Raw genomic sequence first — 21,747 nt, 5'->3', positions numbered from 1 at the left:
TTGTTAATGTGCTTGCCCCAAGACCAGCAGAAATTCAGAAACGCTTATTTAACACTGGCCTTGTATCAGCGTTCTTAGATACTTCTAGAAAAAAAATACTCATTTCAATGAAGAGTCAATTTCAAAATCTCATTTGTGATCTCAAGTTTTTTTTTAAGTTCATTATTACTAACAGTATGAAAAGTTCAGGTAAAGCACCTATCATGGAAAAAACAGTTGTGACAAACATACAAATACCCAATAGGACAAGGTAGAGGAACCCACCATCGGGGGAGGGTGGAGGGAGAATCCCAAATTCTATGTAATTATAACACAATGTAATTAATGAATAAATTTAGTAAAAAAAATACCCAATAGGATAGAATTCAGCAGCACAATGAAAACAATATGATTACAACTAAGTACTTTATAGGCAGATTTGAATCTGGAATCAGTGATGATATACACAATCTCTAATTGACTCAAAACTGTAGCACCCATATAACCCATCAAAATCAGAGCTGTCCTTGTCAAAACGTATAAATGCACACAGAAACCCAACTCCCGTGGTTTTCTCTCTCTCTCTCTCTCTTTTTTGGTGAGAAAGCTAAGCGAGAAAACCAAGAAGGGAAGAACGAAAAACCACTCTTGGCAACCTTTAGCTTCCCTTCATTTTTTCTTTTTTGCCATCCATTGACAAAAAATTTCCAAGTGCCTGAGCCATTGAAGAATGACTTTCTCTCTCAACCTAAAGTTACATGAGTCCTTCGAATTTTGCTTGCATTCTGTTCAAAATCAAGGCTGTAGCTGCAAACCTTGGCAAAGAGAAGCAATGCAGGCACACAATGAAGCAGAGTGCACGCTCTCTGTCCCAGGAAGTCTGGCTAGCAGACTTCTTGGCTCTGCCTGGAGGTAAGAGGCTCGTGAGTTGGTACCACCATTATGGAGGCTTTAAAACAGTATGCTCAGAAATGTCACTTAAGGAACAGCAGGACACAACCTCAGAGACAGGGGACGGTGGCTGCAGGGTTGTGAGACCTTTAGCCAGTACCTGGCCCAGAGGCTGGAACAGAGTGATAAATGATATAGCAGCAAACGCTGGCCACAACCATAAAATGGAATACTCTGCAATCATTCAAAAGAACAGGGAAGAACTACATGAATGAACTTGGCAAAGGACTGATTAGACCCTGCCTATAGTTTTTAGATCCCTTAACCCATAAGTTTTTACTAACTGTATAATCAAAAACATCGGTACAAGTGTTGTCATTTTTGAAAGAGAACATGGCAGCACTTGATACTTTTATAATCAATAGAATCAGAATGATTCCACATTTCTTGCCTCTCTTCCAAGGGGGTTACTTTGCTTTAGTATTTGAATCACCTTTGCTTGATTCTCTTCTCTCTGGAGAGCTTCTAATCTCCGCTTCTGTGTCTCTGTGGGTTTGGCCCATTCTTTCTCAATGTCCTCAATTGCCTTAAAACAACATACATTGCAGAATCAGCAGTCAGCAGAAATCAGTTACCCGACACAAAATCCATCATATAGGAAGGGTTGAAGTGGGTCTACGTAAGGATGCAGCATGGGATAAGGGTTACCTTATAAGCTAGTGGGTGGGAAGAGATTGTTCAACAGTTTGAGGACAGTTGGAAACATTTGGAAATGAAAATAAAATTAGTTCATTACAGATAGAATTAAGACAGCAAATTAATCAGGAAAAATAAAGGTGAGTGTTTTAATCTTCTCTTGAGGCAGAGAACATCCTGGGCTATAAAGACAAAATGTCATAATGAAAGCACAGTCATGTGTAATTACATGGAACTATAAATTATAAAGGCTATCAAGAACAAACAAAGCTGTAGATAGTAAAACAGTAAAATGAACACATCATGTACGGCAGAGAGTTAATGTTTATATAAAGCAATAGAAAAACATAAACATTCTCAATAGGAAAATGAATAAAATATAAGCACTGGCAATTGACAAAACAGAAATCCAAATATTCATTCTTACTAGGAATAAGAGAATTATTTAACCTGGCAGATTAATTTATATGGGGCCTGTGCAGAGGCATAGCATGCTAATCCTCTGCTTGTGGAACGGGCATCCTATATGGGAGCCAGTTCCTATCCTGGCTGCTGCATTTCCCATTCAATTTCCTGCTTGTGGCCTGGAAAAGCAGTAGATGATGGTCCAAATCCTGCATCCATGTGGGAAGAAGCTCCTGGCTCCTGACTTCAGACCAGTCCAGCTCTGGTCAAGCGTCCTTTTGGGGAGTGAACCAATGGATGGTCTCTCTCTTTTTATCTGTCTTCCTCCTTTCCCCCACCCCCTGCCTCTCTTTCTCTCTGTAAAACTGCCTTTCAATTAAAAATAAATGAAAATTTAAAAAATGAAAACTGGGCCCAGCGTAGTAGCCTAATAGCTAAGGTCCTCTCCTTGCACGCACTGGGATCCCATATGGATGCCGGTTCTAATCCCAGCAGCTCCGCTTCCCACCAGCTCCCTGTTTCTGGCCTGGGAAAGCAATTGAAGACAGCCAAAGGCCTTGCGACCCTGTACCTGCGTGGGAGACCCCCAAGAGGCTCTGGGCTCCTGGCTTCGGATGGGCACAGCTCCAGCTGCTTTTGGGGAGTGAATCAATGAACTGAGGATCTTCCTCTCTGTCTCTCCTCCTCTCTCTAAATATCTGCCTTTTTAATAAAAATACAATAAATATTTGAAAAATACACTAAAAAACAAAACAAAACAAAAAGACTATTACATATATAGGTTTAACACCTCTCATTTGAAATAGATGGTACTGGAAAAGTGGTGTAGATTTTGGATATTTAAATTTTAGAAAATTTACATACATGTGATGAGCTAACTTAGGATAGAAGCCTATCTAAACACAGAACACATAGTTTCACACACCTTACACACATAGCTTAAAGGTAATTATAATTTTTAGCATGTCTGTGTTTTGACAGTAACCTGTCACATACAGACAGGTATGGAATTTTCTACTGAGCTGTCATCCTGGCACTCAAAAAGTCCCAGATTTTGGAGAAGTTTGGATTCCTAATTTTGGCATTAGAGATGTTCATGATGCGCGATCAAAATTACTAATAATCTAGGGAGACAAAACATTCTGAACAGTATGATGGGTATCAGTAAAGCTTCCCTTAAAAAATAAAAATAATTTTTTCTTTTTATTTCCATCTACTTGAAAGGCAGGAAGAGAGCAGTGAGAGCTCCATCTTTCACCCTCAGGTTCCCGCCCCAAACCCAACAGCAGCCAGAAGCCAGAAGCCAGAAGCCAGAAGCCAGAAGCCTATGCAAGTTCTCCCACATAAGTTGCAGAGGCCCAAGTAATTGAGCTGTCATCCATTGCCTTCCAAGTGGCAACAGCAGGGAGCTGGCTCAGAAGTCGAGCAGCTGGGACTCTGGTACTGCATGTGGGCATCTCAAGTGGTACCTTAACCTTGCTGTACAGCAGCACCTGCGTCTACCCCAGGAAAATTTTCTAAAGGAAACTGGGCAGTGCAAACGTAAACTCACCTACGCGAATCATAAGCACGCATATGGACAGATCATTATCACTAATTCTAATAATGAAAAAATTATAGCTAACATTTACATGGGCTTACCATGTGACAGGTAATGTTTTCATTGCTCTAAAATAACAGTCAGTCCTCACAGCCACCTGATAAAAAGGTGTGTGATAAGATGCCCAAAAGAGGTCATCAAGTTTGGGTACAAGGAAGAAATGTCATGCAATCATGAAAAACTATGTGTAGCACTTAATAACACAGGAAATTACACAGAATACTTCGAAACATGGGGAAAGCCTCAAGTCACAAATGAGGTAGAGCCATAGACTTCAATTCTTACAAAATAACAAAAAGTAAATATCCAGCCAGTTCCAAACATAACCTTGCATGATGTGAATCAAGGAAATGAATGTGCCTATCTATGAAATGTAAGTGAAATAAACACCAAAAGTCAACAGTCTGTGTGTGTGGCTGATTTGAGACCCTGGGTTGACATTCACTTACTTTTCTGAGCTCTTCCAAATTTGCAAATTTTACTGAAGACCTGGCTGGGTGTGCCTGCTTAGCTTGGGGAAACTACCCTCAGCAAAGGACACCAGATCCCTACTGGAATTTCTCAGTTATTTTCTAATTTTCTAATCAAAATATATACTCACCATTTTAGCCATATTTGTAAGTGTACAATTCGATACCATTAAATATACCCACAATCACGTGTAACCATCATCACAATCTATACCTAGAATTTATTATCCCCCCCCCCAAAACACTTGGTTCCCATGAAAAAATAACAGCCACCCATTCCCCAGCCCTCAGTCCCTGTTAACTCTGATGGTACTTTACATTTCTGTGGATTTACCTAGTCTTGATATGGAGGTAGGATTCTTAACTACATCTTAAACAATAATTTTGAAACAAAATGGTTTGAGAGCGGCTTTGGGCCCCCTCACCTGTGTATACAACAAGTCCAGCGCCACTCTGCAGTCCATCAGCAGGGAGTCGAGGGATGGATCCATGTACCTGCATCATTCAAACGTGTACTGTGAATTCCTATGACATGGCGAGTGACCCACCTGCAGGTCAGTCTCCAGAATGTGGTGGCCCCTCCCCCACCAGCCCAGGGCTCCTTGTCTCACATAGACACATCCCTCTACTTGACTCCCCTTCAATGTGTCCCTCCAGCTCTTAGGTTAGCTACTTTCTTTATACTCTAAGCCCTGACCTGGTGGTCTCTGAGAACAGATTCATAAATAACTAAATAACTTCATCCCCTTCAGGGAACAGTCTACATCCTTGTTTCCCACCCAGCCTCACTCTTGGTAACCAGTTCCTGGATTCCCTGTCACCACAACCAACATGCTTATCCATGGTCACTGCCCTATACCCGGCTCACTCTCACCTCTCAGCTTCATGCTCTGGTGCCTCCTCCCCCATTGACTGCATCAGTCTTGTGCCCCCACAGCCTAATCACACAGTGGTCTTCCCTGGGTAAGCTTTCAGACCCTCCAAGGCCCAGGAGTTGGAGCATTTATTTAGCTCTCCTCCAAGGCCCACCATTGGACCTGCCCAGCTTTCATTCCCATTCTACTCTTGTCATCCTTTCTCCTAGCACCACCTCCCAACCATATCCTCTCCTCTGCCCCTGCCTCGAAGCCACTGTCTGCCCCACCTCCCACCCTCCTTCCCTGGCTGATATGCCTTTCTCAGTAAGCCTCAGTCAATGTCCCCTCCTCTGGTGCCCAACCCCAAGGCTTTGCAATCCACACCCTATGCTTCAGAAACATACAGAGTGTATCCTAACTGCTGCTCTGATAGCATTTCCTGACAGCAGATTTGAAGACTCATGATCCTGGGGGCCAGGTGCCCTTGAGGGCTGCCCCTCTGGGTCTTGGAAGAGTGATTTAAAAACAGCGGTAGGGGCTCCAGGTCTATCTATTGGACTCATCACTGGGATGAACAGAAATTTTAGCAGCATGCTAAGAATGAATGAATGCATGCATGAATGAGTGAACAGAAACATTCTTGCTCTCACTTGCAAGGGCTGCACAAGAGGAGTGGGAAGTCTGTTTCTGACGCACCGCCACGGATCTCCATGTCTGGAGACCCAACCCTGGGCACTAACAATGCAGCAGGCCCCCTTTTCCCCAGCTGAGTCCAAGGGTAGATGCTTTTCCTGGCACTTGTCATTTGGGCTGGACCCATTTCACAAAGTCACGGGCACAGCGTAATTTCTAACCATGAGGGACACTATCTCCTCCCTCTTTCTTTGGCTCTTTCATTCTCAGGGGAGCACATGAGCAACAGCATCTAAAACCCAAGGATGTGTGTGTGTGTGTGTGTGTGTGTGTGTGTGTGTGTGCATGGGGTGGGGTGAGGGGGAGGTCATTATTATCATCAATATGAGAATATAACAAACATAACCAAAATGTTATAGAGCCATAATGGATTATTTTATCTAATCGACAGAATAACTCAAGGAAGTGGCCATAATAATAATAATGGTAATAGCCAATAATATTGTTAGTATTCACATCTTACAGAATAAAAACTAAGTCTTAAAGGGCATAAACAATTGGATGGAACTATGCAGCTAAAACCTTAGAGAGCTGGAACTTAGATTCATGTGTTCTGTTCCCAGGAACTGTTTGGGCACAAACCCTTACCATGTGACCCTCCTCAGTGCCCAGCCCCTCGAGCAGGGATAGCTCACACTGTGATACGGGTAAAGAAACAGACCCAGAAATGCCCGTGCCTTCTAGAGCAGCTGCCGTCTAACGTTTAAATGGAACTGCATTCTATCCTTCTTCTCAGGCTATTTCCCTAAGGTTATGACCAAATCTCAGAACATAAGGAGTCTTTAAAAAGTGTGAGGGAAGTACATATTTAGGAGTAAACCATGCATTGGTTCAAACCTTCTTTTTTCAATCCAAATAAATTTACTTATTCGTTTTATCTATTTATTTGCTTGTTTTTATTTATTTATTTATTTATTTATGCAAACTTTCAAACAGCAATCTATGAACTTCCTCTAGCCTTATGGGGAGTTTTCTTCCAAAATTCAAAAGTTACTCTGGCATACTAACAAGGCATTGCGAGGCCAAGCAAACTACAAATGCTAGACTTCCCAATTCCATTTATTAGAGCTCCTGTACTCAGACTACAGAATAACACGTCTGGGCAACGTGAACTTGAGTAGCAATCCACTGCAGTCACAGCAATTAGCACCGGGGACAGCAGATTACAACAGTGGGCCTGAGCAAGTGCCATGGTTTCTTATTGTTACTTTCTGTTCATTGCTTCTCTGTGGAACCCCATTTCTGGGGGGAAATGAGAAGCTTTGCAGAGGGACACGTGTGTTTTATTTGTCCAGGAATATGGGTAGTACACAGCCTCCAAGCCAACTATTTCAGACTCACATTTGCTGCTAATTAGCTGGGTTCATCATTGGCCTTCAGGAAATTTCATAGTTCAGTAGATGAATTGGGTCTGCCAACCGCTGTCCACTGCTGACTACTGTCAGCTGTCTACCCACTCCTTTCCTGAACTCAAGAAGTATCCATCCCCAAGCAAAGTCTTGGCCTGCCAGCAAGCTCCTGCCATCACTGCTTCCACCCCCCTCAGCTCCCTAGCCAGTGTTTCCAACTTGGCCTTCCTAATTGCTCCTCAGTGCAGATGGAGAATCACGGGTCACCAACACCTCATCCCACCATCCCTGAGGAGTTAGCTGAGAACAGTGAAAGTCACCCCCGACATGCACTCCGAGGTCACACATCTGGGTTTCTCCCACCCTCCCTCAGGTTTCGTAGTTGTGGGCAGGACCCTGGCAAACTATTGGGCACCAGGAAGGTACCCTCAGCCCCTTCCAGCTGCTCTTGGTACTCACCACTTTCTGAGGCCAACCTTGCAGTTGTCCACGCCACAGCTCTGAAGGCTAACGTAAAGGAGCTCAAAGTCCACCAACTTCTTCACAACTGGAAAAAGAGCAAAGTCAGTCTTACTGGCTGGAACAGCACCAAGAGTTGCCGCACAGACACTTTTCGAATGAAAGAATAAAGCATTTTTATTGGAAAAGAAAATCACAATGAAGAATAGGTTCCTATTGCTGTGTAGGCAATCTTTGACTTCCTGAAGTTCATTAAACAAAAATAGACTTTTTCCTTGGTCTCTGTTGGGAATCAATTCTAGGACTCCGTGCACATTCCCAGACTGGGGAAGTGTAACTTTCTGACATTAAGTGGTGTCGTATTTGCACCTACACTCAGCCCCACATAATTTACATCACCTCCAGACTCCTCATCATACTCAGTAGATGCAGGTGCTATGTAGAGCTATGTTATGGTGTTATTTTGGGAATAATGGCAATGAAGAAGTCTGAACATATTCAACACAAACACAACTTTTTTCTAAATGTTGTTGATCTGATGTTGGCTGACCCTATAGATGAGACATTCACATGGTGGGATGGGAAAACTCTTATTTGATCCTCATAAAATCAAAGCTCCTGGAGTAGGACTATGGTATGTTGTGAGGCAGTTGAAGACATAGAATAGAATCATAGATACCCAGGAGGCTTTACCAGCACAACCCCCAACTCCAAATCACCTGCCACAGCTGCTTCAGGACACGCACATGGACTTTAGGAGGTACATGGAAAAATGGAATTAAGGAAGCCAGGGCTGTGGTGTGGTAGGTTAAGCCTCCACCTATAGTGCTGCCATCCCATATGATTGCCAGTTTGAGACCCAGCTGTTCCACTTCCGATCCAACTCCGTGCTTATGGCCTGGTACAGTAGCCTATCTCCATGCTTACGGCCTGGAAAAGTTCAGATCCTTGAGCTCTGCATCCAGATAGGAGACCAGGAGGAAGGTCCTGGCTCCTGGCTTTGGATCAGCTCAGATCTGGTCATTGTGGTATGTGAGGAGTCAAACAATGAATAGAAGATCTCTCTCTCTCTCTCTCTCTCTATCTATCTATCTTCTCTAACTCTGCCTTGCAAATGAAATAAAATGCATCTTTTAAAAAATGGAATTATAAGTGCATTTTTGGTTTTTTAACTTTATTTTTTAAAGATTTTATTTATTTTTATTGGAAACTCAGATATATATAAAGAAAGAAAGACAGAGAGGAAGATCTTCTATTCACTGATTCACTCCCCAAGTGGCCCCATGGGCCTGAGCTGCGCCAATCCAAGCAGGAGCCAGGAGCCTCTTCCAAGTTTCCCAGGTGGGTGCAGAATCCCAAGGCTTTGAGCTGTCCTTGACTGCTTTTCCAGGCCACAAGCAGGGAGCTGGATGGGAAGCAGGGCCAGTGGGACATGAACTGGCTCCCATATGGGATTCCAGTGTGTGCAAGGCAAGAACGTTTTAGCCATTAGGCTATGGCACCGGGCCCCTGTAGCTGCATTTTTAGTGTATAAAACGTTGAAAGTCATGCATACATATGTCTACTTTAAGATAAATGATAGTATTTCACATCTTAAAATAACCTTTTAGTATCTGGAACACACTAGAGAGAAAAGCAAAAGGTATGGGAACTGGATTGTCTTTCATTAACTCACAATCTCTTTTTCTCTTCAAAGAATCTAAGGATTTCTTTGGGTTATCCACATTCCATAACAAATCTCCAACAAGGAGGTGTTACACTGTGGAGCTACGGCCTGAAGCCCAGAGTCTAGCATTGCATTCAGGAGAGCCAGTGGTTAATGGCCATGTGACCAGTGGTCAGTGGTCAAACTCAGGGGTTAAAGGTGAGACAGAGAGAGAAAGGCCAGAGAAGGGAAGGCCCAACAGCAAACACATCCACTGGGATGATGTGTGGTCCTGCTCCCAACCACACTATCTCAGCAGCTGCCTGCCCCAGCTCCTACTGAGCAAGTCTAAGAGCATCCATTCCCCAAACTTTAGCCCCAGGACTGAGAAAAAGAGTTGAGACCTCACCCTGGGAGATGGGCATAACCATCCTCTCAACTGAGACTTCTTTATTCGCTGTGCTGAACCCCTGTCCACTCCATACCCTTGCCCACCCCACACATCTGCCCACCTCACACCCCTGCCCACCCCACACATCTGCCCACCTCACTCGCCTGCCCACCCCACACCCCAGCCTGCCCCTGCACCCCTGCCCGCCCCTGCACCCCTGCCTACCCCTGCACCTGGCTAATCCCTATTTCCTTCTTTGCTTCTTACCAGAGAGTTTCCCTTCCTCACAAAACTGAATGAGGAAGAGCCCGAAGTAGCCCAGGAGCTCCCGGCACAGCCCAATTTTGTGAGATACAACCTTTAACCAAAGACAAGCAAGGGAGAGAGGGAGAGTGTTAGGAGTGTGCATCATCATGGAGGATATGGCACGACACTGGAGCCTGCAGAGGACACCTGGTACCATAACAGAAGATGGAGAACAGAACAAATCAATCAACTTCCCCAACAAAGAGTTGGCAGTGAATATTTGGGCAAACAGATTATAAGTTGGAGTATGTCAGTCAGTGGACTCTGGAGGATTTCATCACAATTGGAGTTGCAAGATCGACAGCAATTCATAACTGTTGAACTATCAAAATCACTTGAGCAGGACCCTCAGAGTGTGCCCCACACCAAGGACCCTGGGATGGTGGGGAAGCTGGGTGTAGCTTCTCCCCCTATCTTCTCCCTTCCCCCAGATACAGGAAGGAAAAAACAGAAGGTCAAAACAATGGTCTCACCCACTTTCCTCTAGCTTTTGACTCTTTGCACCTAATCAAACATGTAAAAATTATCAAAAATAAAATTCATACAATTTTTTAAAAAGGAGTGTGCATTGTGTATTCCAAGTGTGCCACAGAGCTGGTGTTGCCCATACACATCCAGGTTTGTGGGTTACTGGACATTCAAAAAAATCATGCTGGGATCTAAAAACAGCATACACTCGTCTTAGAAAGGCTGAAACTATAAAGAAAAAAGGGAACGAAGCCAGCCACTCCTTTAGGGACACAAGCAGGTCTCAGATGCAGCTGGTCACCCATCTCTGATGTAGACGCATCTCCCAGATATTTTGGGTTTTTACCATCTCCTGTGGACAGTTGCCATTCCCCAGGAACAGCATCCTCCTGTGACATCTGCCCTTGGCATTGCACACCAACATGCCTCCTCGTGAGCTGGATTGCCAGCTGCACAGACCAGGACCTCACCCACTGTCCAGCTGGCATATACACCAATGCACGTACTACCAGCTGCCCCCGACACCCAGGTTTGGTTCTCTTTGACGCTTCCTGTCATGGTCAAGTATAACTTACTGTGGAATCTGCAAAGTGGAAATCTGAGACTCAGACTCAGAAAGCTCTCACTTCTTAGTCTTCCTCCACCTTCACAGCTACAGCTTTCATTTCCTCAACAGTGGTTCCTTTTTTACAACTAGGTGATCATGCTGTCATATGCGCATTGCCCTTCCTTTAGTAAGACCTGCACACCACCCCAGGCTAACTCCATTGCGCCAGCCAGGTCACCCTCCCAGCAGGCTGGCTTGACTGGGATTTCCTGTGCTCCCAGTCTCGCTCACCAACTCCTCTCTGTGACACTCAGAGCTTGCTCTCACAGCACCAAGCTGTGTCGCTGCTCTCACCAGTGCTCCCACTCCCAAGTATCAGTCAGCATCAAGTGTGTACATAATGACTTGAGCTGGAAGAAAGTTCCAGAATCATCATTCCTGGGCAGGACCAAGACAGAGAGGAGATGTTTCCTTGCCAGGAAAGCATGAGTGGACTTTAATGTTGGGAACCGGGGGCCGCATCAGGGGAACTGAAGGCCTGGGGGCTCAGAGTTCACTGGAGGCACTCTCATTCCTGGTTCAGAAGGGATCAGATAGCTTAACAGCAGCACAGGAACTTTCTGTCCTTTAAAGTGTTCACACTTTCTACTTTGTGGTTGCCCTTGTATGCTCTGTGCAAAATTAGAACCAAAGTTCCCCAAGGCCTTGGGGAGCTCTTTGCAGCCCAGCAGGGTGGAAGGAAGAACAAGCCAGGAGGAGAGAGCCAGTAACAACCACATCTGAAGGAGGGAGATTTCTGCATGCTGTCCTTGCTGTCCCCAGGGAGCTGACCCTGCACCCAGAGTTAGACCTGAAGAGCACCGGCCACCTAGGTTTTTCCTGTGGAAGTGGAAGATTTTCAAGTTGTCCTGTCACCTGGGTCTGGCCAGTGTCAGACTCAGCAAGGCTCCCCGTTATTTCCTTGGGGTGGCCCATAATAAAGCACCTAGTATATTTTCAGGCTTCATTCCTTCCGGGATGTACCAGCAACTTCCGGCAGGGACTTAAGTAATCTCTGAAAGCAGATGTTCAGAGGGAGGGAGGATCCCAGAAATCCCAAGCACTTCTTCAGATAAGTCACTGCAAAGTAGAATGACAGCTAGGAAGCTTCTAGAAGACAGCCATGTCCTAGTTCCTGCTCTGCAACAGGAGCTGTGCCTGAATTCAGTTCTGGAGCTGGAGTTTCCAACCAAATTTACCTCTAGGACTCTTTCAGTGGTGTCTGATGTGAGGATTTCGACCTGTAACCTCCCTCCGGCAGGAAGAAATATGTCCAGGGTTGTGGTCTGAGTGGCAATGCTGAATGTCTTCTGCAAGCAAAAGAGAAGAAAAAGGAACTTGCATGCTGTCTGTCAAAGCTGGCCCTGCAACAGCAAGTGAACGATCAGCAGCTGCTCTCCCAGGGGGTTTCTGTGGGCACGTGATTCCCCAGGACCACAACAGGTGAATGGGGCGGGAGAGGGGTGGGGATGAAAGCAGGACACAGCGCAGCAACACACACAGACATAGTTGTTCCCAAACACACGACACAGCACTCATTTCAGAGCCAAAAGCTTCGGGCAATGTCACCTACCCCCTTAGCAGCTGCAGAATGAGCTCTCCCAGTTCTGAATATTTCTTAGCGTCCTAAGAAGTCCTTATCTCAGATTCTTCCTCACACTGAATTTTGTGTGGAGGAGAAAGGAACAGGGCTGATGGACCGTAGCATCCAGTTTTCCAATGCTTGGACACTAAATCGGTCTCTGACCATTCAGTTCCCTTGAGACACAGTTACCTTAGAGTCAGTTCCAGAGCCTTCACGTTCAAGGGTACCCTTCCAGAGGACTGCCTGGCTGCAAATGATGTACCTGGGCTCCCTACACTTCTTTCCAATTGACCACAAATTCAAGGGTTCCTAGGACTTCCTAATTAAAAGATGACTTCATTGACTCAAGAAAACTCTTTACTGGCAATTACCAGGTTATTATAATGGATACAACTCAGGAACAGAAGAAGTACAAGGCATTCACAGGCAGGGAGCTTCTGGGCCCTCATTGTGGGACCCTCATCCCAGCACCTCGTTGTGTTCAGCAACCCAACAGCTTCCCACTGGATCCTGAGTCTCTCAAAGGCCCCCTCTTACACCCTGTCTTGGTGTATTTCCTTCCTCTATCTCTACAGCCAACCCAACTCCCCAAACAGCCTGCATGGACATTTATATGGGCCCTCTCCTTGTTTCTATTCTCCCCACTGCCCTCAAAGCACACTGCTGCCAAAGCGATACTCTTTTTTAGTGCCTTTTAAAAATCCAAAAAATGTTCCTGGCTTGCTTAAATCCTCCCAGTGTCCTTATGTGACTCCTGGGACACCGAACTCTTCTCCATTGGCCAGGAATAAGTCAGTTTGTAATGGCCCCTCACTTTCCTTTCCCCCTTTTCCCTAGTATGTCCCACAATTACCTCAGTCAGCTACCTGAGCTCTTGTAGTCTCAGGGACGAGGAGGGGGAGAGGAGGGGTAAAATAGACAGTGGCTCCAAAAGACTGGCAACACAGAGCATTGCAGGGTTTGGGGGTAGTGGGTGAGAAGAGGGAGCCAACCAAACTCCTGAAACGTCTCAGTTGAATGTATTTCTTTCCTGTGACTGCGCTCCTTTACAAATTAGAAAAGCTGACACTGAAGTAGCCAAGCTACACTTTACCCACTCTGTTTATTTGCTGAATGCCTTTGGCTTTCCACACTTGATTTATTTGGATGTCTGCTTAGACAGGAAGCTCAAGGAGTAGAAGAGTATATGAGTTTATTTCACACACTGTCCTGCACAATGATACATTTGAACAATCTTCATGCCATAGTTCTCCAAATAACTCAAGTGAGAGTATTTAAAAAAAGAAGAAGAACTTAGGATAGTGGATCCTAAAATGAAGCATTTATGAATAGATGTACTATTTATATTTATTAATATGGATCCTCTCCCTGTGTAGTCTGCATACTTGCCCTACTTCATACTTGCCCTACTGATATCTTAGGAAAGAACTCTGAAGTCTCCAACATGGACCACACAGGTTTAGGTTAGCATAACCTCATCTCACTGGAGGCCTAAGGCCGCTCGAGGCCTTGCCACTGGATAGGAGGAGACACATTGCTTGACAGCCGCCTCCACCCTCTCTCTTCCTCCTCTCTAGCACGTCTAACAGGTTGCCTCACCCACTGGCAATCGGATACCCATTTGGCACCAACCTGTTCCACTTTCCCCAAGACTCCAACCACAACTGCCTCCTTCCTCATTCCCTGCAGCTAACCTCACCTTCAAGAAACCACAGGGAAAACATTCAGATGGGGACTTTCCTTCTATTGTGCCCTGTAGCCTTGCCCAAAGTTTTTCTGTCCCTTCTCCACCTGAACCCAGGTTCTGCCAATCCTGCTTCCTCCAGGTGATGAACTCACTGACTCTCAAGTCTTCTCCTGCACCCTCCTGTCTCCCCCATCTTCCCACATCTCCTTCTCTCCACTTCCTTCCCAGCAGCAGCAAATACATCCATCTCTCTCTCCTCCCAAGAAACAGGAAAACAGAAACTCAGTGTGGATGTCTCAAAGAAAATGAATCTGACCTGCTTGATCACTGGGGAAAGTTCTGTTTTTGACACGGTTACAGGTCTGGTGAGAGTTAGTGCTCTAGTTAGGAACAACTGAGCATGTGTTCTTACATTTACGTAATGTTTGTGTTTTTACATAACGCTTGTGCTTTAACTTTATTTCATTTGAAATAATTACAGAGAATTAGAAGGAGAGACAGAGAGATCTTCCATCTATAAACTCACTCTCCAAATGGCCACAACAGCCAGGACTGGGTCAGACTAAACTCAGGAATCAGGAACTTCTTCCAGGTCACCCATGAGGATGCAGGGCCATCATCCAGTGTTTTTCCAGATGTATTATCGGGGTGCTAGATTGGAAGTAGAGCCTCTGGGACTTAAACCAGCCCTCATATGTGATGAGGGTACCTCAAGGGGTTGTTTTATCTGTTACATCACAATGCTGGCCTCAGGATAATGCAGTTTTAACTCTAGGAAGAACAAGAATTGTTCAAACAGTAAAGGTAATTATGGAGATAATTTGGATCTTGATAAAAATATTTCCATATTGGCTGGGGTTGGGGGGTGGTGCAGCAAAGTGCTGCCATTCCTGTCCTGGGGATGCGGGGTTGGGGTGGGGGGAAGGTTAAGGGTATAGCACTGGTGGGAATGTGGGGACCTGGGAACTCACCTCTAGGTAGGTGGAGTGAACCTGGGGGATTTCCCCATGTGCTTGGTCCTGGGTGAGGTGAGGAGAGGGGAGGGGAGAGCCCCAGGTCAGCATGCTGCCTTGGTATGCTTCTGGACCAGGCTTGGAGAACCTCAATGGGCCTGGATCTTGGGTCTGTGGAGGGGTGGGGCACCAGGCCAGCAAATGTGCCAGGAGCTTGGGACTCTTGTGGGTAGGGAGAGTTTTGGATCAGCACACCACCCTCTGGGCTTCTTAAGGCTGGGCTGAAGAACCCATGCACTCCTGGGCACAAAGATTGTGGATTGAATGGGGGAAAGAAACAAGGGGACCAGGGGAAGGGAGGACTGCCATGGGAGTACCTTGCAGGTGAGGAAAGACTCTTGAGGGACTCCCAGCAACAAGGCCACTGTACTTGCAGGTAAACGAGGGGACTGAGAGCTAGTGTTTTGGAGGGGAGAGACCGGAAGACCTTTATGGATCAGAACGATGGACCGACCCACATGGGAGACCTGAGCTGGGCTTGTTAGCATGGATCATTGCTGACCACCACATGCCAGCCCACACGAAAGTTAGGGCTGGGGGTTTGCCTGACAAGGCCAAATCCCAGGACCTGACAGTGAGTGTCGGAACAGGGGACAGGTTACATTAGTCTGGGCCATGACACAAACCAGCACACAAGAGAACCAGATCTGGGGGGTAGATTCTGTGGGGGGAATGTGGACCTAACCCTGTGGAATTACAAGTTCCACTGGTTAGTTTAAGAGTTGGGGTGGTGATGGGCCAAGCTGGGCATGACCATGGAACCTGCCACTCACAGGTACTGGGCTAGGAACAGGCTGGATAGGTCCAGGCTGTAACACCCACATGTGCACCCTAAAACAGGGTGTGGGATGGGCTGAACTGCAGCACTCATCAGCTCATACAAAGGCCAGGCAGAGGGGACAGGCTATGCCGGGTAACGGCCTACCACCTGCAGGCATGTGTGAAATCTGGGTCTGGGAGTGGGCCTAATGGGGGAACCTGGGTAACCCCTTGGTTGACCACAGCTCCCTCTGGTGAGCACGTGGTCCTGGCCTGGGTTTTGGGCAGGCTGGGCAAGGTAGTTCCATCCGCTGGCAAGTATATGGGTTGGTTTTGGAAGGGGGTGGACCAGGCAGAGCCGAGCAAACCTTAGTTCAATGGTGAGTGCAGAAACAAGGATAGAGTGCAGGTCATAGCAGACTAGGCTATCACACCTACTGGTTTAAATGAGGCAGTGATGAGAGCAGACTGAGCAGGGCCAGGTTGTAGCACCCCTCAGTGAGAGTTGGGACTGGGGGGCAAGCTGCGTCAGGCCAGGCTGTAGCATCTGAAGGCAAAGGCCAAGACAGGTGAGGGGCTATGCCAAGCTGGGTTACAGCAACCACTGGCATGCGTAAGATTTGTAGCTGGGATCAGACCTGGTTGGGGAGCTAAAGGGACAGACTGGCTGAGTTGTGGTTCCCATTGGTGAGTGAGAGGGCCAGAGAGGGGGCTGCAGTCTGGTCTGCACATGGCTGCAGTGACCCTCAGCATGGATGTGGACTGGGTCTGGGGTGCACCAGACAGGGCTAGACTAGCACCCACTGGTGCTTGTGAGAACCAGGGTGCGTATAGGACAGTCTAGGCTGGGTCTCTGCCCCTGCAGAGCCACGTGTGAGCTGTGTCTGTGTGTGGATCAGGCTTGGCTGGGCTGTAGCACCCAACAACAAGAACCAGAATGGGTGATAGCTGGTCAAGAAAGGCCACTGTTCCTTCTAGGACAGGAGGTGGACTAAGTGGGACTGATTCATAGACTCACTGGTGTGTATGAGATCTGGCATTAAGGAGAGATCCTGATGGAGGAACTTAGAGAACTCCTCTTTCAGGACACAGTCCCTGCAGGTGAGCACAAGAACCAAGATAGGGAGCAACCCAGACCACGCCAGGTAATGGTACCCAGCAGCATGTGTTTGGCTCAGGTCTAGGGGCTGCCAGGCTGGGCCAGTTCATATCACCTGCTGGCAAATCTGAGAACCAGAATGGAGTGTGGATCATGCCAGACTGGGCTGCAATACCAGCCAGTCCATATTAGGGCTGGGATTGGGGACTGTCAGGGCTAGGTTAGGCTGTAGCTCCCACCAGCGTGAGCTGAAATTAGGGGTAGGCTGAGCCCAGTCAGGCTACAGCACCCACTGGCAAATGCTGAGGCAGGCCATGCCAGACTGGGCCACAACATCCAACCAACACACATGAGACTTGTGGGGGATGGGGGTGAACCCAGTAGGGGTGCTGTTGGGGTACTCTGTTGGGCCACTACTCCCACTAGTGAGCATGAGAGCTGGGATTGGGGCAGACCAGGCTGGGCAAGGCTACAACACCTGTTGACCTGCATGTGAGCTGGATCAGGGAAAGCCAGGCTGGGTTGACTATTCCTACTGGTGCATGCATAAGCCAGAGAGGGTATGGGTTGATTGGATTTTGCTGCAGCATTAGCTGGCAGATACTGGCACAAGGGACAAATTCTGTCAGGCTAAACAGCAGAACAACCTGGAGAGTGCAAGATCCAGGAGTGGATGTGGGCCCATTAGGAAAACAATGGGTACCTCCATCTTGGGTTGCCACTCCCACTGATAAACATGAGAACCAGGACTAGGGATAGGCATGGCTAGACAGATGGTAGCACCCATTTACACTATTGTGGACTAGATAGTGGGGCTGGTTGGGATAAACTAGGCTTCAATGCCCACTGACATGTATGAGAGCTGAATGGGATGTGGGACAGACTGGACCAGTCTGCTGTACATATTGGCAAGCACGGGAACCAGGGCAGGGGGCGGGTCTGGTGGGGGTTATTGTGAGTCGCTCTGACTAGGCTACAACTCCCACTGGTTTACATGAAGGGCAAGTGTGTGGCAGGCAGGATCGGGCTGGGCTCCAGCACTCACTGGTTTGTGTAAAAGACAGGGCAGGAGATAGGACTGACCCAGCAATTGCAACTATCTGTGTGTGCATAGGCTGATTGGGTAGGTCAACTGTGCTGGACCCTGTATTGGCAAGCACACACAAGAATCGGGTCTGGGATCACCTCAGATGAGGTTTATTTGGTCACTAAGCCAGCTCCAGCACTGCTAATCCGAGTCCAGCGAAGGGCTTCCAAGTTCAGATGCAGACATGAAGGGCTGTGGTTTACATCTCACCATGACTTAGCACAGGGTGCAAGGGAGTTGGGAATTCCCCTCACCCAACTGAATCACTGGACTCAGAACTCCAACCTTGGAGAGAACTGCAGGTTCCATGGTCTGATTATGGAGTGCATGTGTCAGAGCTGAGCCTCTTCAATGGCTTAGATGGACAGCAGGAGGATAGGGCAGTATATTGGAGCCTGCAGAGAACACCTGGTACCATAACAGAGGATGGAGGACAGAAAAAATTGATCAAGTACCTCAGCAAAGAGTTGGCAGTGAATATTTGGGCAAACAAAGACTATAAGTTGGAGTATGTCAGCCAGTGGACTCGAGAGATTTCATCACAACTTGAGTTGCAAGATCATATTAGCATATGCATCATTTTTAGCTTCCTGGCATGTTTTCACGTGTAGACTTTTTGCATTATCTTGTTTCTTTCTGCCTCTCACCCAAGGTTTTCCCATAGCCCTCTTGCCAGTTCCTCCAGGTTATGTTGAACCTAGAAAGTATGTTCCTTGTGGGCTGACAAAGAGTGTCAGGGAGAGGCTGGGGTGTGGAAATTGCTTGTTTTTGTCTGTTGTGGTTTGTGCATCTTGTCTTGCATTTCTGGGCCCTTTCTCCCTATGAGGCAGGTAAGATAACAAAAGGATATGAAATGGAGGTTGCAAAGCTCACAGGAAAAAAAAATAGACATTACAAAAGTGAGAGAAGTAGCGCTGTACAATGCAACAGGGGCATTTGGATAAAATCAGAAAAGTAAAGCCCCGAGAGAACTAACATCAGGCAAACACCTTTCAAATGACCAGAAAACAATATTTACAGAACCCTAAAACACTAACACCCTGTGGATGATTGTTGTTAACAGGTAGTAGAAGGGGCCAGTGTAGTGGCACAGCAACAGGCACCTTATATTGCAGCACCTGCTGGAGCCCAGGCTGCTCCACTTCCAATTCAGCTCTCTGCTAAGGCGTATGGGAAAGCAGTGGAAGATGGACCAAGTGCTTGGGACCCTGCACCTATATGGGAGATCCAGGTAGAGTAACAAGTTCCTGGCTTTGGCCTTGCTCAGTCCCAGCCCTGGCAACCACTTAGAAAATGAATCAACATCTCTCTCTGTCATGCCCTCTTGTTCTCTTTCAAATAAATAAACCTGGGGGGGAAAAAGAAGCATTGAAAGTAAAACCTAAAATACACCCAAAAAAATGATGGGACTAAGATCAATTTAATTTTTACACCTACAGAATGTTTTACAAATCAATATTCAAAACGTAGATGTTAACTTGTAAAATAAAATCCACATGTTTAGATGCTTGTGTGGGCATGGGAGTGTGTAGAAAACCACATAATGTTGTACTCAGGTGTCCTGAGTCAAGCTGCTATGGGGAAGAAAACTCATTTTTCCATGTATAGCCATTCATGCTGCTTGCATTTGACTACCATCACCAGCAACCTTGACAACAAATTTTCCAAAGAAACAGTGAGAGTATTAAGCTCTCCAACAAATGAACAGAAACATATGTCAAGAGAAAACCACACATAGATTTCAAAAAGCTTTGTGCTCAAATAAATTTAGCTTTTCAATTCCAGTTCCATAAACTTTTTGATACAACTGCCTATTTTAAACCATCCAACAGTGAGAAAGGGAAAACCACTACATAATAGAAGGTGCTAGGGCCAGTTCTTAGGTGGAGTGGGGCAGTAAGCATATCTGCACTTTGTACACCTGTCCCAGTGAAATGTGCTCTACAATTTGCACATCAGGGCAAGACATTCTGGTTCCCCTTGCTAGAGATCCAGCTCAACTGAATAGTATTATCATACAACTTGAGTCCTCTCAGAGCTTTCACTCAAACATGCAGGTCACAAAAAGATCTCCTTCTGTACAGTTAGAAGGAATGATGCGCTAAACAAATGGACACAGCAAAGTTGCACGCCACGGATGGCAAGTGACCATACCCTTCTCTGTGGACCAAGGAGAGGGAGTTGCCATGGGTTACCATGTAACGCACTGACTTTCCTCCCTGACCTTGTTATAAGAAAGGCAGCAGCAAAAACCATGCAAGTCAAGGCTGACATGGCCTACAGGCCCCGCATCTTCACCCCGGAGCAATTGGAACCCTGGGAGGCAGACCCAGGGTCATAGACTTGCTTGCTGATAAGAGTGGCTGCTCTCCTGCTACACCCCAAAGCTGTCTGCCTGGGGTCAGTTTTGAGACATGGGATTCTGAGACTATAAGAAAATACACCAGACAGGCAGCGTGGCCTAGCAGCTAAAGTCCTCACCTTGAAAGCCCCGGGATCCCATATGGGCGCCGGTCTAATCCCGGTACCTCCACTTCCCATCCAGCTCCCTGCCTGTGGCCTGGGAAAGCAGTTGAGGACGGCCCAATGCATTGGGACCCTGCACCCGCGTGGGAGACCTGGAAGAGGTTCCAGGTTCCCGGCTTCGGATCGGCGCGCACCGGCCCGTTGCGGCTCACTTGGGGAGTGAAACATTGGATGGAAGATCTTCCTCTCTGTCTCTCCTCCTCTGTGTATATCTGGCTGTAATAAAATGAATAAATCTTTAATAAAAAAAAAAAGAAAATACATCTACTTAATAAAATCAGCCCAGGGTTAATGACACACTTTATTATCCACTTAGATTATAAATTTGCTGAAGAATAGAATAGGACCCACCCTCCAATCTACTATAAGGGAATAACTGGAGCCCAGGCTTCTGTGAGTCCAACCACGTGTGCAGATGGTGAACATGGACGCAGGTTCTACACAGAGATAACGGCCCAAGAACAGAAGAGTAAGGGCCACCACTGTAACATGATAGGTAAGTCCATGGCCTGCAGCACCAGCATCGAGTACAGGCACCAGTTCAAGCCCCAGCGGCCCCACTTCCTATCCAGCTCCCTGCTCACACACCTGAGAAAGCATCAGACAATGGGCCAAGACCTTGGGCCCTTGCACTCACATGGGAGACCCAGAAGAAGCTTCTGGCTCCTGGCTTCAGCCTGGCCCAGCCTGGCCACTGTGGCTATCTGGGGAATGAACCAACAAATGAAAGACCTCTCTCTTTGTCTCTCCCTGTGCAATTTGTCTTTCATATAAATAAAATGAAATAAAAAGAAGTCTTTTAAAGAAAAAAAAGGACCAGCTTACCAGTTGTACACATTTTAAAAAATCAATGAAGATGTCACTTTTCAACACATTCGGGTCTGCAGTTACTGCAAAACAGACAGTGAGGTGGGTTAGCTTGGGCTGGGCTGAATCAGCCTACTAACTGTTCTGTCCACCAAAGTAGCCCCCCCAATATACTGCTAGTGCACAGCTGTCCCCAAAAGTGATGGAGCTTAGATGTCCTCATTACAGGAAAACCCACAAAGCATGCCTCCCTCCAGGCAGCTTAACAACAACAGAAACCCCTCCTAACAAGTCAGGGTGACGGGGCCCCCAGAAATCTTACTTGGACCCTGCATCCCCACACTGTTCTACATCCACCTTGCTGCCCTGTCTGAGTGATAACGAACTTA

General features: G+C 46.7%; 1 protein-coding gene across 1 annotated transcript in view; it reads right to left on the bottom strand.

Moving 5' to 3' along the window:
* Positions 1-21,747, bottom strand: part of SNX31 (sorting nexin 31) — a 53,944-nt gene that overhangs the window by 20,425 nt on the left and 11,772 nt on the right. Inside the window, exons 4-9 of the mRNA XM_058668367.1 lie at positions 21,377-21,441; positions 11,995-12,105; positions 9,703-9,793; positions 7,400-7,487; positions 4,467-4,536; positions 1,364-1,456 (exon numbers count right to left, since the gene is read on the bottom strand). Of these exons, the coding sequence (XP_058524350.1) occupies positions 1,364-1,456; positions 4,467-4,536; positions 7,400-7,487; positions 9,703-9,793; positions 11,995-12,105; positions 21,377-21,441 (518 nt within the window). The remainder of the gene's footprint in view (positions 1-1,363; positions 1,457-4,466; positions 4,537-7,399; positions 7,488-9,702; positions 9,794-11,994; positions 12,106-21,376; positions 21,442-21,747) is intronic.

Source organism: Ochotona princeps, chromosome 9, assembly GCF_030435755.1.
Source record: "Ochotona princeps isolate mOchPri1 chromosome 9, mOchPri1.hap1, whole genome shotgun sequence".
Classification (NCBI taxonomy): Eukaryota; Metazoa; Chordata; class Mammalia; order Lagomorpha; family Ochotonidae; genus Ochotona; species Ochotona princeps.
This window is presented reverse-complemented; position numbering and strand designations above follow the sequence as displayed.